The sequence below is a fragment of the Acanthopagrus latus genome, chromosome 23 (genome assembly GCF_904848185.1).
Source record: "Acanthopagrus latus isolate v.2019 chromosome 23, fAcaLat1.1, whole genome shotgun sequence".
NCBI classification, from domain to species: domain Eukaryota; kingdom Metazoa; phylum Chordata; class Actinopteri; order Spariformes; family Sparidae; genus Acanthopagrus; species Acanthopagrus latus.
The window spans coordinates 17806399-17824412 of NC_051061.1; the positions used below are offsets into that span (position 1 = coordinate 17806399).

Consider the following 18014-nt stretch of genomic DNA (forward strand, 5'->3'; position numbering starts at 1 on the left):
TGGCGGGCAGATGCAAGCAGTTAATATGCTGAGACACAATCAGCGTGTTCCTCGGTGTCAAGTGTCAACTAAAAAGCAGTGCGACCCCTCAGTTGACCTGCCTCTGCTCGCACAGCAGCATAAACTTGCACTGGGTTCCAAAATTGTTATTCTGTGTATATATTATGGGTATGCCAGTTTAAGGGCATGCCAGCTTACCGCCCGTCTGCATACCGTTATATTTTGTGTGGTTTCGGTGTTTTGCATGAATATTGTTTGTGTGTGTGTGCATCATTTTTTGGCAGAGGCTGAAGAAAGAGCAGAAGAGAGGCTGGGAGTGCGAACGAGTCAAACTTAAATGAGGGGCTGATTCTCCCCGGAGCAGAGTCCTAATCGAGGCTGTGACTAGAATGACAAAATGTCCAACTTAACTCCCGCCGCATCACTCCCAGGAACACAACCATCAAACACAACCAGCACTTAATTAGCTTCTCACTTGCTGACTTCACTCAGCTCCGCTCCACGCGTGTGTGTGTGTGTGTGTGAGTGTGAGTGTGTGTGTCCTCAGCCCAAGGCTCTGTCTGAACACATTTCAGCAAATAGAATCCAATTTGTTTAACTTCTATTGAATACAAGTCGGGGGGGATTGGCAGGCAGAGAGGCTGGTGACAGTGGACTGTGAACAGTGTGTGGGATTCTGTTAACGTTCATTGCCCGCTTGTGCTAAACAGGCTTTGAGAATTTGGCCACAGAGCTCTTTTTATCCAGTGTTTGCCGTTTATATCTGATTTTGCAACCACAAACGAGCTAAGTGGTCAGAGCAGAGCCGCGCTCCGGGCCTACCTGTGTTGCTTGGCATCTTGCCGTTGCTGATCTGCTTGAGCCTCTTCTGGTGGGACTTGCCGTTGTAGTGGATCTGGGCCTGCGCGGCTGAGTTGAGCTGGATGTTGCACACCTCGCACAAGGTGTAGCTCCTCTGCTTTCTCTCCCTCTTAGGTCTGAGGAGCGGAGAAGACAGGGCTCCCCCTGGTGACTGCTCGTCCGACACTGCACCCTCATCCTGGGTGTCGCAGCAGGGCTCGACGTCCATCTGCACCCCCAGAACGCCGCCGAACCCTCTCCTGTCCAGCTCGGCGCTCGGCAGAGGCGATGGGCTGAACGGACGTTTCATACCTGTGACAGGAGAAGAGAACAGGGAAGAAGAATGAGCTCAGGTGTCAGACCATTTTTTTGTAAATGTGACTGTAAGCGCATACGTCTGTTTGTGAGGGGCCCCAGCGTCTGCATGTGCACAACAAGGCAAAGGCACAGGGTGAGTTTGTGTCACCGTCTCACCCGGCGCACAAAGCCAAGCCACACACGGGGCAAAAAATACCCCTGATTCCTGAAGCTTTGTGGAAGACTGTGTGGAATCTGACCCCCTTGTTCTTGTCTCGTGTAAGTCATGCTTGTCAGCGCCCTCCAAACAAAGTGATATCGGCACTGCGCGCACACACACATACACTCACACACACACACACACACACACACACACACACACACACACACACACACACACACACACACACACACACACACTCACGAAGACATCAGGAAACAAAAGAGACAAGAGGCTGCACAGCTGAGGTCCAAGCCGAGGTGGTCCTGGGGTGCAATGACGCACCACATGGGGGAGACAGAGTGCTGTAGTGGGGCTCTCTGAGGACCACTAAGGACACTTTGTCAAGCTGCCTCAGTTGTGATGACTCCATGCCTGCTCACTGCCTCTGTGGAGGATCTCAGCCAAGTGGTGCCTGAATCAGTTTGGCAAAAAAACACACCCAAAAAACGAAAGAGAAAAAAAAAAAAAACAGGTGGGAGTCCAGGGTTATGAAACAGTTCTGATGATGTTTGCTGACACTATGGTTCAAATTAGAACAGCTGATTTATGGACGCCGCAGCATTAAATATACAAGCGTGTGGGAGCTTGAGCTGACACACTTGTACTGTTTGTACGTGTGCCCTGACTGACCCGGGTGTATTTGCAGCAGGGGTGCGTGTGTGTGTGAGTGTGTGAGTGTGAGGAAAGCGGAACAGTGAAATCGGAAAGAGACAAACAAGCAAAGTGATGTTCCTGTCAGGAAAAAAGGCAGCCGCTTGGACACCTTGCATTTTCCGTGGAGGGCCCCGTGGTCAGAGAGAGAAAAAAAATCCTTCTCAAGGAAACGCAAGTCAGAGAGGAGAGCTGTTTGTTTCGCATGCAGCTACTGTCTCTATAAATAAATGAAAAGGCAGGTCTACAGTGGCGCTGTGAAGGATTGAGACATCACCGTTGGAAAAAGTCCCTGAAATACACCCAGCTGTGCATCTCTGCTGCTGGCTTTTTGCCTCCGCCTCGAGTTATTTACGTAAATACCCAAACCGCTCACTCACACACACACGCACATACACACACACTCGCACACAGAAAGAAAAAGAAAAAAAGTGGAGTGTATGATGCATGCATACCTAGATACACACACACAAACAACACACACACATACACACATACACGCTGCTCAAAAACACATTAGGGCAAGCAGCCTCCATGAAAGCTGCTATTCACGTTGCCAATCTGGGAGCACTCAAGAGGCTCCATCAGATGTTTTCTCAAAAGCTTTGAGCAGCGCTGCTCTCTGGCACCGAATGAAGAAAATCTCTGTGGTCCTTGACCACGCAACCTCCACACGCGGCCAAACTGCTCCGCCGGCCGCCCCAAATTAGCCTGGCTGCAAAAACAAACAGTGTATGACGACCTGTAGAAGATAACACACGGGGAGCCGCCGCGACCTCGCGTCTTCATAATAGATTAATAGACCATCTTGGAGGTAAGCGCGCTTCAGATGTGCAGCCTGACCTCACGCTCGCCATTTTGCGATACAGTTTAGTCTTCTCCTTCTCATCGCATAAACATGAACATGAACACTAACACTGTCTTTTTGTTTGTTTGCTTGTGAAGCAGTTTGGGGTCAATAAAGTTCACCTTATAGATTCACTGGGTGTATATGCAGCATGACACACAAATCGGGGCCGAGTGCTGAGAAGAGGAATATGTCTACCCGCGACACCGTCTGCACGTCAAGCGCGAGCAGAGTCGTTTCAGAGCACCAGGAACAACTTCCAACAGTGACACAAGTACTTGAAACACAAACTGCACTATTTGAGGTTAACTTGGGTACAATTTTGTTTTCATTTTCGAGCTGCACTTCACAAGGGCCCGCAAAACACATTTTCTGAATCAGCCTTTCACTACGAGTGCTGCACAATTACACGTTCCTTACTTTCTGCCAAATCTGGAGACATTTTTGGTGTTTTCATAATGCGATTTCTGCTTTTCTTTATGTAAATTTACTTCTCTTGGAATCGCGGATTCAGTCAGAGTCTGATGATACTCGGTGGGTTGTTTGACAGTGAAATGTGAAACAGCACCAGCACCGTCCTGATGGAGCTGATAAGATGAGGCTGTGTGTTAAACTGAGAGGATGTTTTTGTAACTTCAGCTGGTGCTTCTATGGCCACGAATATTCAATCAATCGGTTATAGAGAGTGAGAGTGTGATGTGATGAATGATTAAGCTGGACTTTCTGGAGCCTCGGTTTTATGCCCAGACAACTGTGATTCTCATTTCCCAATTCTTCTTTAAAAAAGAAGGCTAAGGTTGGAAGCTCAAATAATATTCACCAAAAAATAAACAACAAAAAAATAAAGAATACCGCCCATCAGGGATTCAACAATGAACAACAAATGGTAGAAATTGAGATTGTTAGTTTGGATTCTGTCCCTCTTCCCAGACAAATCAATATGGCAGTGTTATCAGTTCTGTTCGGCTGAGTGTTTCCCCCCGCGAGTGAACCCTCTGAAAAGGAATATAAAGCACACATCCTTCAGCATCAGTCAGCTGATCATCTTCTTGCGTACAGGATGTGTGTCTGGTGGTAAAGCTGCAGGACGCTGGTAAGCTAGCTGTGTTCTCTTTAAAGTGTGTTCCTTTTGAAGGCTGGCTGTGAGATGAGCGCCGCGTGTGCGCCAGCAGCCGTGGGTTGGAGGTGGGGGAACGAAGAATAATGAGGGAGTCAATCCTGCTTTTGATTTGGATGATCGAGGTCGAAAGCTCATTTCGATCAATTTTCAATTTAGTATTGAAACCATGACATTTCTGGCCATGTTGTTGTGCCAAAGGAGACTCTGATTGTTTGGCTGAGTGTTAAATGAAAAAATGCTCCTAACTTTTCTGTTCCATAATGACCTGCGACTTAATTGAGTTTAAAAATGAGTTTTAAAAATGACAAACATCATTTGTGAAATTCATGGCACAGTTCCAACGGGATCATACATTTCTCTCTTGCCGTTCACAACTGCTCTCTGAACTAAGGTGCGATGGTGATCCATCAGAAGATGGAGGGACTTCACCTCCATCAATGTGTTTACAAACGTCCAGCTTTAGGTAGAAGCCGTGTGAGACGAGAGTCGCGCTTTGTCTACACACAGAAATCTGTGGGCTGACGCGGGACAGGAGATTGTCAGGGGGTAACCCTGGGGGAGGAGAGGGAGGGCGGGAGGCTCTGCCAGCCTTGCCATGTCCACTGTTTCCGCTGTCTGATGGGCCCCTCCGCCCACACTTCCTCCCTCGGCACATGGGAACCATCAATCACCGCTGTGATCCTGCTGAAAGGCCCGGGCTCACCCGGCATAGCGGCCCTGCAATAAAAACTCTATTTATGATCTTGTGTCTGTTGCTCACTGATCCTGAAATACTATCGCACTTTCCCCAGCCCAAACCAGCTCTAACCACCGGCCCACCACGGCGAGCACCCCCACCCATCCCGCTGTGGCCACACTTGGCACGGGGGCGTTCGGCTCTTCCTGGTGCGGCACTGACTTCCAGATGGACCGGACTAAACACTGCCGGCACGTTTAGCAGCTCCTAAATCACACTGATGAGAGCTGGACAACATGTGGAGGTCAATGGGGAAGTCAGCGGGAAACACACACACACACACGCACACGCACGCATGTGTGCAGTTACAAACAAAAGTTGCCCTCAGATTCTGTCAACAAGCAGAGAGCGGTTCAGCAAACATGCACGAATGAACAGAGGCATTTAGACTTGACTCAATTCATCCTCTGCTGCCCAGACTGACCTCAGCATTATAAAAAACAAACACAATGAGGCAAAAAAAAAAACCCCAAATCCAATCAAGCGAACAAGCAGAGAAACAGCCAGAACACACATTCTGTGCGCACCGCCTCTGAGGAGATACACGTGCGTGAGAGAACATGGACTCCAGACCAAACAACCGAACGCAGGAAAGTCAATAGCTTTGACGGTCGGGGATGTGAGCTGCGGGCGTCCCTGTCTGACGTGTATCAGGTGGGCGAGGATCAAAATTTTCCTGACAATCAACCAGAGCGCAGACAGGTTATCATATCATGTCAGTGATGGCAGAGAGACATGGAAAGAGAGGGAGAGAGAGAGATTGGTGCAGGGGGCATAAAGGCGCTTGTATAATTGGCATCATCAAAGTGTCATTACCGTCATCACCTCTGTATTGTTGTAACTGCACATCTACAGAACAGAGGTCTTTGAAGCTCAGCGTCTTTGTGTCCACTCTATCAGCACTGATTAAGTGACGCCCAGTCGGCGGCTCTCTAATGAGTGTAATTATTACAGGAATCAGAAGCGCGTTTATTGAAGAAGACTGAAGCTTCCGCTGTAGTGCGGCTGGCTTTGGGAGCTGAAAAAGGTTGGGGCCGAGGGTTTGCAGCCCCCCCGTCACCCCCGAGCTCGAGCCCGAGCCCAGGAGTAAATAAAAGGCAGTGGCACATAAATTGATGTGTTTTCTCTAATCTCTGTTTGCAGCAGTTCTCTGGCAGCGCGCGGGGAGGGCATTTGTTCACAGTGCATGTCTTTGCTTGTGCGCGAGTGTGTTAGTGTGTCCTAGCTGAAAATAAAAAAATAAAGACGGTTTCACCTGGGGAAATTTATACACTGATCCTATCACTGAGGCTGTATTGCATATGAGTGTGTGTGTGTGTGTGTGTGTGTGTGTGTGTGTGTGTGTGTGTGTGTGCAGGTTAGCACACACAGCAGACAGAAGGTATTAGAAAAAGATAGAACAACAGGAATTTAGAGCAAAAAGGAGAAGAGGGTGAGTCTGACTGACTAAAGAACCTGGCTAATAAAAGAACTGTTTGTGGCGATCACTCCTAAGTTGACACGAAGCACTGGATCAACAGACCAAGCGACTGGCCGATGGCATCATCTCTGGAGCGGCTGCTGGTTCACTAAGACTTTAAACACGGGTGACAATCACTTCCGTTCACATGGAGATATTGTTTGTTGCTCTTATCTAACAGGAATAATTGAAGCAAGCATTTACTGTAGGTTCAATACTCGCTACATGAAGGCTGCCTCCAGTGCACAGACTGTGCCCGTTCTCCCCTGACACTCCTGCTGGGCTGTTGCAGCTTCAGCACCTCCCTTATCACTGTTGGAGTTTGCTTTTCAACCTCTTACACTGTCTTCCTCTTTCATGCTAAGCACGCTGTCAACAAGCAGTTACAGTGTGTGTGTGTGTGTGTGTGTGTGTGTGTGTATTTGTGTTCGTTATCCCTCACTTCTTTCCTTGTTCTCAGGATATGTTTCCGACGTGCACCCTCCTGGGAACAGCTATTAATGTGTGCTGGTTGGTCTCAAATAGTTTGAAAAACAGACTCTCTTTCTCGCTCTTTGAATGTGGTCACCTGTAAGCTCACACACACACACACGCACACACACACCTGCATATTTATGTGGTTCTTTGTGCAAGGATAAAAAGAAAACATTTTCACATTTACATGTGCAATTACAGACTGTGTGCACTCATAGCAACATGGTCAACAGCCTTTACAGTATACATTTATCCTTCTGTGCGAGCAGCGCTATTGATGGAACAAATACTGAAGAATAAAAGCCGACTCAGACACAGTGAGCATGCAATCGTTTTCTCTGGAGAGCAGGTTAATGTCTTTTCTTCGAAACTGTGTGAAAAACTGCTCAGCATTTAAGTTGAAGTGAACAGCATTGAAAGGATCGTATGAGAGGAGCCTTCTAGACGTTGTGTATGAGTTATCTTTAACAGTACGTCTATGTAAGTATGAGACGAAACGTCTGCTCCCCTGGATGCTATTTCATATATGCATTGCTGTTAAATGCCGAATTAAAAAAATAGATTGAGCTCATTAAATCATATTTAGTCATCATATATCTGATCCAAGGACCGTAAATGATCGACTGCATGAAGATCTCTGGGTGCTTCGGTCCAATTTAGTGGTCTGCAACATATTCCACAATAGTTCGGTGCTGTTTTTATTATTCCTTGAGACAAAGAATATATAAAGTAGCGCATTAAATACAACAGGCATCATTCATCTCATCAAAACATAGACTAGACTTTGAGTATTCACACGCACACCTTAATGATGCTTCAGCATTCGATTACGACACTTTTAACGCAGCGTTGAGATTGTTTGAGATGCTGTTAACATGTCACAACAGGTCTAATTAACAGACTTACAGAACCTATTTAGCTTCATATGTAAACATTATGTTAAGCGGCCGTTTGTGGCTGTTGTTGACACTGGCTGTCGTTGGACTGCTGTGGACTGTGTAATGAATATTTTTTCTTGGCTGAGCTGTCGAGACGATGTTTCTTTGGCAGGAGTACGTACGAGTGGACCCTCAAAATCGCAGCCTCCTTGCGTATATAAACAAACGGAGGAGGGAAACGACACAGGAGGTAACAGACGCTATTACACATTTCATTTAATAGCATTTTCATACCTGCAATCTAATCTAGATATTTAATTCACTGGCCAAATAGAATTACTTACTTCAGTAGCCTGCTCAAGAGTACTTTGACACGCAGCTGAGGGAGTCAGGGAATCTAACCAGCGACCTTCCTATTGCTGGACGACCTGCTCCACCTCCAGAACTCCAGTAGAAGATTTGAGGTACCGCGGTGATTTAGGGAGTTGTTCTTGTTGCTAAATAAAGGAAAACCACTAAGTGCTGCTAACTGTAGCTAGCTGCCGTTAGCTCGGTTAGCCATGGAGCTAAGTGATCCTATAGCAGCAGCTAACTGCCAAACTCAGACATATGCACAACCTTCAAATAAAATGTCGCCCGCTGCGTTGTTGCCTTGTGCTGAACACTTCACAGTCACATATTTCCTTGGACTTCCCTTCCTGTGCTTGTGTCATGTCTTGAATCAAGCCTAGCAAGAGAATTAGACGCCAAAAAACCAAATTTCACAATTTTGCAAACGGTGCACAAGCACAGTGCTGAACAGGCCCGACTTCATCCAGTGTGGCCCAATTCATTTTCTCAGCCACAAAAAGAACACACCAGTCCAGCTTTTGCACTACTATTCAAACATCCGCCCGCCTGAAAGCGTGCTAAAGTTAGCCCATGCAGGAGAAACAGGCCTGTATTCGCCTTGTTCACATTCGACCACAAACTCAACTGGGGAACTGCCCAGTAGGAGTAACCACAGACACTGGGAGCGGTTCCATACAACACCAGATATACTTAGATGCGGACAGACCCGGGCTCAGACACAGTCACAACACACACACACACACACACACACACGGAGCACAGTCAAGCAACTGCACACACACACACACACACACACACACGGATGAAGATCGTTATTCGTCCAATCTGTAGAGGAAACATTTGAGCAATTTGTACGCACGCGTATCTAAGAGGTGTTGATTTTGCAGTCTGCTTCGGCCAGTGCTCTTAACCTCCTGTCAGCTTTCTGCCTGCTTTAGCCGACGCCAGGCACGATCTTGTGACAGTCGCGAGGGTCAAAGTAACCGCAACATTTGGAAGACGCGTTCAAGAATTTGTTCCCAGCCCGGAATAAAAACTAATTAATTTCTTGATGTAGTGGTTGACTTTATCCCAGGAGGCATCCGTTGGCCGAGGTGTTGCCAGTGGTGTTTGGCAAAAGCCGAGGTATTCTGACGACCAGACTCAGAAATAGCATCAAGGACATTTACCACCGCTGGCTCAGACGCGCACGGCTCAATGAATCACTCAGAATTATTAGTACTGACTAGCGCTAGCTTCCCCCTTCACTCACTTTCGCTGTAAATGATGCCAGAAAATGTCCGTCCAACATCCTGAATGAAAGTTTTTATGCTGCCGTTTCTTTAGTTTGAAACCATAAATATACAGCCAGCCGTATCAGTCTCAAGATACAGATGGTGTTGTCTGCGCTGTCAGATGTCAGAGGAGTGGGATTAAGTCAGAGCTGACTGGACATAGATTTTGGGAGAGTGGATGGATTTTTTTTTTTTTTTGCTCGCAGATAAGAGACTCTAATCCTGCATATATTTTTTAAAAATGCTAAAAATAGGCTGAGAATGACGAGCTGCTATCAACTCATCTTCTCTAAACACAAATGCAATTATTGTCTAATACGCTACAGTAGGTATCTGCAGCACACATCCAAGCTCCCACACCCCCGCTGACAGTACCGTGCAATATTTCCCCACACAGCTTGGGTGATGAGAAAGTATTGTACACACTCTGCAGACAACAGGGAGCTAGCCTGGATAGCATGACTGATGAAGATAGGAGGAAACAGATTGCCTTCAGGACAGAAGAGACGGGGAAGAGGGATGGATGGAAGTCGGGCACAGGTGCAGCCCGGCATTTCATGCTGCTGAGGTTTGGCACTGAGAGTGGAGACACCCGAACGCTCTCCTTCTACCATGTAAACATGTTGTTACATTGATATGTTTTGCAGTGGGAGGATGATTCAAACACTTTGAATAAAAAAAGAAGTACACCACAGTGAATCAGCTGGCATCTGTGGCCGCTTCTCATGAACAGCAGAGAAGATGGTGTACAACAGACATGACCTCATGCATCTTCTTATAAACCGCACATAACCGAGGAATCCACAGTGTTTTGAACACAGACACCACTTAGAGAAAGTGACCTAACAGATCCAGACACCTCAGCTTGCAGAGAGAGAGGGAGAGAGAATGTCGGGGGGCCCCTGCTGTCAGGACATTATTGCAGTCATGTTCGTCTTTTCCAGCGACACGTCACCGCACAAGTTGGGGCTCTGCTTTAAATCTGTCATGGCAGGTTTAAAACTGTCATTGTGATGCTTTTATGGCACAAACTCTGGCGACAGCCTCCTCTTAAAGGCTTAGGATGTTACATTTTGAATATTATCATCAAAGTATTATTTGAAGGATGCTGGTGGGGGCTTACATTTTGTTTACCATGATAAAATAGCCTGCCAGACTTGAGAGGGCTTATTCTGTTCATTGACTTGCAAACGACCCTCTTATGTAATTTTAACCTGCAATAACTGATTTTTTTCCAGACAGCTTTGAGGGAACAGAAACTGGCTGTTAACACAGTATTGACGCACCCTCACCTTTTAAGTTGCTTATTTACACATCAAGCAGTTATGGAGCATCATTACCATCCTTTTGAGTCGTGCCTCTGACCATCTGGTAAATCTGAGACCAACACTGGGTTTCTTTTAGCGCTGCGACGGTGTCTACCAACTCCCATGGGAAATACCGATAACACTTCACAATATGGTACGCGAATATGTGCATAATCACTGAGGAATAAAAGAGGAAGGAAGCAGGAACAACCTGATAATTGATGTCTCATTAATGAGTCGTACCTGAATTACTGATCTGAGGAGCAAACAAGGTACGACCTTATAATAACAATTATTTATCAACGATTAGCTTGTAGTTGATCCAACAGTTATTCCACTATAAAGACACAATGAAATGCCTTATAAACCATATGTGAGCAATTGTAAAGATTTATAAACATCAGCTGCAACTTTATAATTGCCATTGGAGTAATGTTTACAGTTGAACAACAAGGTATTACGCCTCACTCTCCCTTCCTGCACACTGTAAACACAAATTTCCAAGTGAGACAGTAAGACGTTCCCGCACGACACAGATACTGTTCCTCTCATCTGTCCCGCCCAATTAAAAAGCAAACTAAAACTTCCACCAGATTTCTGCGCTGCCAGATTCAACTCATCTCTGTGCTCCGGATCGCCCCGATGACACCTTCAAGGGTGGGGGCACCTTGGTTGATGCTGCCTACAAGCGCTCCTAATGAGCCGCTTTCTTTTCATCGGCGCGGCGTATCCGGGCCCGACCGGGGAGAGTTGTAATTACTGCGAGGATTTGATTGCATTAGGACTCATCCCTACCTGTCCTTAATGACATTAGCTCTGTAGGAGGAAATTCATTAGACACAGAGAGCTGAGTCGGTCTCCCTCACACGCGGTTAGACGCGCTGACAAATTGGCTGCTCCACTGCAAACAAATGTAATTTGGTGGGGGGGGGGGGGATTGTGCAACAAGCACACAAACATCAATAACAAAAACTTCGACTCAAAGCATCTGGCAGTGGAACGTTGAATTTTAACAGGGAGAGGTTGGCTGACTTTACATGGAGGAGCTGTGATTTCAGCACTAGACCTGCAAATTCACAGAGACGAACGGACACACACACACACACACAGACACACACACACCATCAGCGTGGCAGGAAGTGGTCTCCGAGGAAAAACCCAAAGGCAGAGCTGTCCCAATAAAGGGAGATAAAGAGCACCGCTGCCGCTGCTGAAATGCTGCTTCAGCATGTGGGTAAGCGAGTGTGGTTCAGCTGCACATGTCTATCTGTGGGTGTGTGTGTGTGTGTGTGTTGTGGTATCTAAGAGTGAGTATCCAGCCGTATTATCTAGGGATCGACTACGGTGTTGGCGTTGGCATGCAAGCTGTCCTTGCCAATAAGCTACCCCCTGCATCCATCAGACCCCGTCACACGCGCAGTGCCAGCTCCGACAAGAGGAAGGATTATCTGCCCAGAACTTCAAGTACGTGTTATTCATGTTGCCACGCTACTCACAGGGACACACAAAGAAGAAGAAGAAGTGACTGGAGAGGAGGCGATATCTTTCATATGGCTGGAAAGATTGTGCAGTAAAGGAAAAATGATGACGGGACATATGGGCTTAACATATGGTGCATTTGCACGGCAGAAATCCCTTTTACATGCAACAAACATCATGCGATCCACAGCTACCGCTGGCACGCAACAACACATCTGTCAGTGAGGTAGGAAAGATTACTTCAGGCTGCGTTTCATCCACAAAGAAACATCCAAACTGGAGTCATAACCCTGGCTACCTGGTGAACACAAGTCCAGGATTCAAACGCTTTTTATCTTTTTACTCTGTTCCAAAAAATATCTGGCTCTGCTAAATGCTCCGCTATGTTCACCAGCTAGTTCCTCACTTTGTCCGCCTTCCCATCAGGTGCTGAGCAGGTTGCGTACAGCGTGTTAGCAGAGCGCTGGTCACCAGAAACAGCAGCCGTCCAATGCCAAACTGTTTTGAAAAGGGTCGGGCTGACATTTTTTTCCAGGAATCCTGTGGGTCAAAGAACTTCTGGGGATTCCCGCAGGGTTGGGATTCAATTTCACTGCTCCGAAACTGTTTATGCTTTATTTATTTTGGACATAATGCTAGTCGTTTTGTTGTCTTTGTAGTTTATTCTCTATTTACTCTCCGCCTGCGCTTTTGGCTGGTTGCAGCCACCTGTGTAGGCAACGCACCACGTCGGGATGGTTCAGGATTCTGGGATTGGAACAGAACAGGAATATTTTTTGTGGGAGTGAGATGGGACTGGAGAGGAAATAAACTCCAATGTCAGCCCCTAAACAACGAACAGAATGAGATTAATCAAATCATCGAGCAGACAATCGACAGTCTGTGGAGTTTGTCACATGCGAGCAACCTTCTTTTGTACAACAATCGATTGATTACTGCTGTTTCAATAAGATGAAATGTAAACGTAATGGAGAGGGGCCACCCATGCAGGTAAGAGTCTCCAAGGCAGCATCTGGAAGTGTGTTTCCCCCCTCACATTAGTGTATTTAAAGATGCAAAAATAATATAGGAGTTTGTTGTCAAATCCTCTGCGCCTTTACGAAACTCAGACGCCAACAACAGCATTATGTGTAATCTTACTTAGAGATACAATTTTTGGAACAGAGACTGAGCTTTTAACAAATTCATCAAAAGGAAGAAATGCCGTGTCTCTGCCATCTGGCGTACTTTAATAATGCAACAGTCATAACACTCAAAAGGATCACTAACCTTTGATGAGAGGAATAAAACATAAATCATGCTAAAATGAGACGTGAGTTTCTTGAACCACCTTCTTCTAGTGGATTCGGGAGGGAGAAAATCAGGTGAAAGGAGAACAAAGCTGTCAAAAGCCTGACAGGGCGAATGAAAGGTAGTGACGCATGCGGCCCCTGCTGAGTTCATTTCAGTCGGACCTATAAACGCATTAGCACTGGCCACACTGCCGTCGAGCTCCCACCGCACACGCTACTGTATATCACCATGCATCTCAGCCACCACAAAGACACACAGAGCACACGTCCATCCCCGCCGTTACGCAGCCTCGGCTGTTTGTGGCTCACAATAATGTCCAGCTCTTTGATCATGAGGCTTTACCGTGTCTGCAGCTCTGATTTCACATAATCCAATAATCTAATTTAATCTAAACTAATCTAGGATTACCTAATCCAGATCTTTTTGTTTTTTTTTCCCAGCCTTAGCAAGGGGATATATATTAGAGTTGAAGTGTGAAGCTGCCGGTGGTTATAAAGGAGAAAGGCTTCGCTGATTCAAGACATTTGGTCTCACCTTAAATGCACTCACATAGACGTATTATTATTTATCCGAGTTGCATAAGGCATAAATTGAAAAAAAAGAAAAAAGTTGTTGCAGCGTGCAAAGGCTGAATCGTGGAAGCTCACACCGTGAGTAAGGCTCCGTTGTCTGGAAGTATGGCACTAAAACAAAACTTCCCTATCGTCATATTATAGTTATTAATCTCACACAGCCGCAACTGGTTCAATCAAGATCTAACCAAAACAAAGCAGCTGAAACATTTCCACTTTTGTCCACAGGAGCTGCCAGAAACAACAGAAGTTAAAGCTCCTTGTAAGTGGTTTAATGGCTTCATTTAAATATTAGATTTCTATTTTAGAAAAAAACAAAACAAAACAAAAGTCATCATTCAACTTATCACTTTTTTTTTTTTTTTTTTTTTTTTCCCCCATCAAGACTAAGCTTCACGCACTCTGGAGCTGCACATGCTGTTTTTCTCTTGCATATGTATGGCAGAGATTATAATCAGGTCGCATGCGAGCGAGAGGTTGAGCCTGCGCTCCTAATGTGGCATCCTCGCTGTGATCGACAAAGTCAGAGCAATCAGAGCGAGGCTGCACTTCACTGCCTCTGCAGGGACTCTGAAAGTACAAGCAGAGATGAGAAGCGGCGGGAGTGAGGGTGAAGGGTGAATGGCACTGGGCACGCTCCTGCAATCTGAGTACCATCCATGAAGACGCGTGTCTGCTTTGTTAACCCTCCGATGCTCCGACAGATAGACTCCAGACTCATTCTGTGTTTGGAGGCTTTCCAGTCATCGCTGTCATAAAAAAAAAAGAAAAAAACTTCTGTGTCATATCTGGGTCAGATGCGATGTGCTGCTGCAGAGCGACACTCTGATAAAGTGCAATAACAGCGACACAAACAGACTTCTGTGTTGCACACACACACGTGCATGCATAGTAAAGACACCAGGCGCTCCGTTCGGGTCCCTTGGGTGACGTCTGCTGCATTAATAAACAGACTTCTATGTCGTCGTTACAGACAAACTAGACTGACCTTTGACCTCTGTTGGCCAATTAAGTTGCGCCTTAACAAAATCCTCCTCGCGCTGCGACCGGATCTGTTCAGAGAACAGCTAAACATGTCTTGCCATTCTCTCATCACAGCGCAGACTAACCTCCTTGGGGCCTGTTGCACCTTTAAGTGTGGCCTCATTTTCCTGTCTTATGTGAGAAGGTCAAGGGGACCCTGTTAAGGCTGGGGTCAGTGTAGGCTCATGAGGAAGAACTCTGCAGCATGCGGGTGTGTGTAATGAGATGATGTAGCACCAAAAGTACCAGCTGTATTGCTACGTAACAACACGCACCAGAACACACACTCCCGTCCTCCCCTCCTCCCTCTTCGCAATCGCTGGCACATCTTCCCCCTTTTTCTATCAGCCCACATTAGACCCCGAGGAACCTATTAACACGGTTAAACTAGGCTAATTATGTAGCAGGCACTTTTAACACTGACAAAGTGTGTGCACGCGGAGCGAGCGCGCGTAAAAGGCGGCACACATTTGCATGATTGTGTGCGACACGCGATAATGTCTCCGCGTCTTCAATTGCTCTCGCAGGAAGTAAAGTGAATCAATCAGGTTGCCACTCACAATTACCGCGCTATTAATAACAAAACACTCTGCTGTTGCCTCCACAACAGCCATAACTGCCGGAATGACTCCAGCAGGAAAATAGTTTTTATCACCATATCAATTATTCAGCACTTGGCAGTAAACAGAATTTGCATGCTGTTTTACGGCTGCTCAGACAATTCACTGTTGGTTATGTATCTGTTTCCTGAAGTATTCTGGGATAACAGCGAGGATCAAGGGCCCTCTCCATCACTGTCTTGGCGGCGGCAACGGGGACAACTGGCGCTCATCGATCACATGATAAACAGCTGTGGAGGAATAAACATGCTAACAGCTATTTGGGAGCAGGGGATCAACTTACAGTAGCTGAGAAAAGCCCACAAGGTGTTGATGAGGAAGATTACGGCCACGGCATGAATGTACAGGAGCAAGAGAGATGGGCCGTGTGGACAATGGGCCTCGGGTGCATGGTTGAACTCTAGTTTAAATATAATGTACTTAAGTTAAGGTAAATAACGTAAAATCTGCAGTTCGAATTACAGTATAAAGTTCACTGGATGAGTGATGAGTGCAGCCAAGGTGCAGTCTTGAGTCGCAGTTTTGAAACACAGACTGAGGTCCTGGGATCCTCCTTCAGACAAATATGAGTTTTCTGTCTCCTGGTGACCAAAAAGAGAAAAATGTTAACGTTTTATGTTAAATACTTGAATTTAATTCCTCCTTTTCTCAATGTATCTGTCCATCTCTCACTCACTGAGGAGGACAAGGCACAATGGTTTAGTGGACTACATGCTTTTAAGTGCCAGAAACAGGTCCCATAATAGAAAAAGGTGTGAAGTTCTGGCCTCGAGAGGAAACCGGGAGAGGGCAATGAACTGGCTCAGGTTAGTTGGCAAACATATCACTTACTTTCTCGTGTTATATCATATCACAGGATTCCAATCCACTAGAAACATGGCTATTACAAAAAATATCCCCAGATGTCCCATGTTCTGAGTCTCTACTGTATCGTTGACAGGTACAAAGCACACATCCGTGAGTCAGATTAAAACCCTCAGAATCATCCGAATATTCTCCCTATGTTTCCTGATGTGAGAGAAGAATAATCCCTTTGATCAATGTATGTTTCTGATTACAACTTTGGCAGCAGAGTAACAATCATTTGTAACAGAATACATCTTCAAAGCTACCTCTCCAAGCTGGCCGGCTACCAGAAGTTTAACACATCAGTGGGTCAGTGTGACTCTTGAGCTGTTGTTGTTCCACACCGGCTGTAATACAGGATACGCTCTTAGAATAGTGTGATGGATCAGTGGATGCAGCAGTGACAGGCGAGAATGTCACTGGGTGTCACGGCAGCACTATACTTAGGTAGCTGTGTGATGTATGGCTGTACAGTCACTCCAAAAGTTGGTCCACAGAATCCCAGATGAGCAGAAGCCGCCCGCTAAACTCTGATTAGCTTCTGGCCTCGGACACTCGCTCCCGCCGTCCAGTTTCCTTTGATCGATTTTTTTGGGACCGGCTAGAGAAGAAATTCAATTGTTTGATCTCATTCTGACTGCTGAGCTTGATGCGCCGCTGGTCACACACAGAAACAGACAGCGAGTTAAAAAAAAAAAAAACAGATATGAGAGTGAAGCGGACGAGGGGTGGGGGGGCTTCATCCCTGCCTCACTGCCACTCAATATCTCTCCCTGGGACAACAGCACACCACGGAGCTGAAACGCTCCAGGCCACCCCTGTTCTGTTTTATCCAAAATCAAACTTTGGTGTGTTAGAGGTGCTGTACAGACGAAGAGAGCAAAGACTGAAAAATTCAAACCAACACTCGGGATTTGTTAGTCATAAGGTCTTTATCGTCAATCCATCCCACTGGGTTTCTGTCTCCACTGAAAAACAACAGCATCTTATCAGTCGGCATGTGTGGGCAGACAGTTTTGAAAAGTCAACTGAAAAAAGTCTTTTGGCCCTCCAGATGTGCATACAGGAAATTCAGCAGGAGTGTGACAGCGTCCTCCACATATTTCCTGGTTTAAATGAAAAGGAGTCCAATAATTCCTCCACCTGCCGTACGGTTTTCTTTTTGATGAGCTTCTCCATCGACTTCATCAGTGAAGAAGTTCGTGCTCACGGCCTACGGCCCTTTAAACGCGATGGGTGGATTCTTTTTCAGCCACGGCCCATTTCCATATCTGTGGGATCCACTGTGGCTACAGTGACATAGACGTGGTGAAACTTGCCACTGTGCTACTTCACAAAAAAGCGTGTCTCTGCTTCTGACTTGCTAAAAGGGCTGAGAGAGTTGACACATTTTACCTTCAAGAGAGAAGAACGGGGGGGATTTGATTGATTGATTGATTACATTAATCTGTTTTCTTATATGACCCACAGTGGTTTGGACCAATCAGTGTACTCTGAGGGTGGTTTTTAGGTGTGAAGAGAAAGAGAACCGACTGTTGGTTTGACAATATAACAATCCCCGTCTTTCTATTGTTCGTCAAATCATGCTGAAAGTGAACCCGACTATATAATTTGCCACTGCCGCGGTTGCTGTAGTTGTGGCATAGACTTGAGTTTTAAAACGGTACATTTATAGTGATTGTAGATGGCCCTGTTACCATGTTTCAAAATGTAACTTCAAAGCT

The 18014-nt window shown here is 46.1% G+C and overlaps 1 protein-coding gene across 5 annotated transcripts in view; it reads right to left on the reverse strand.

Annotated features, from left to right (window-relative positions):
* znf385c (zinc finger protein 385C) overlaps positions 1-18014 on the reverse strand; it is a 154521-nt gene that overhangs the window by 89458 nt on the left and 47049 nt on the right. For all 5 annotated transcript variants that reach the window (XM_037087874.1, XM_037087873.1, XM_037087875.1 and 2 more), the window contains one exon: positions 823-1152. In XM_037087874.1, the coding sequence (XP_036943769.1) occupies positions 823-1150 (328 nt within the window). In that variant the 5' untranslated portion in view covers positions 1151-1152. The remainder of the gene's footprint in view (positions 1-822; positions 1153-18014) is intronic.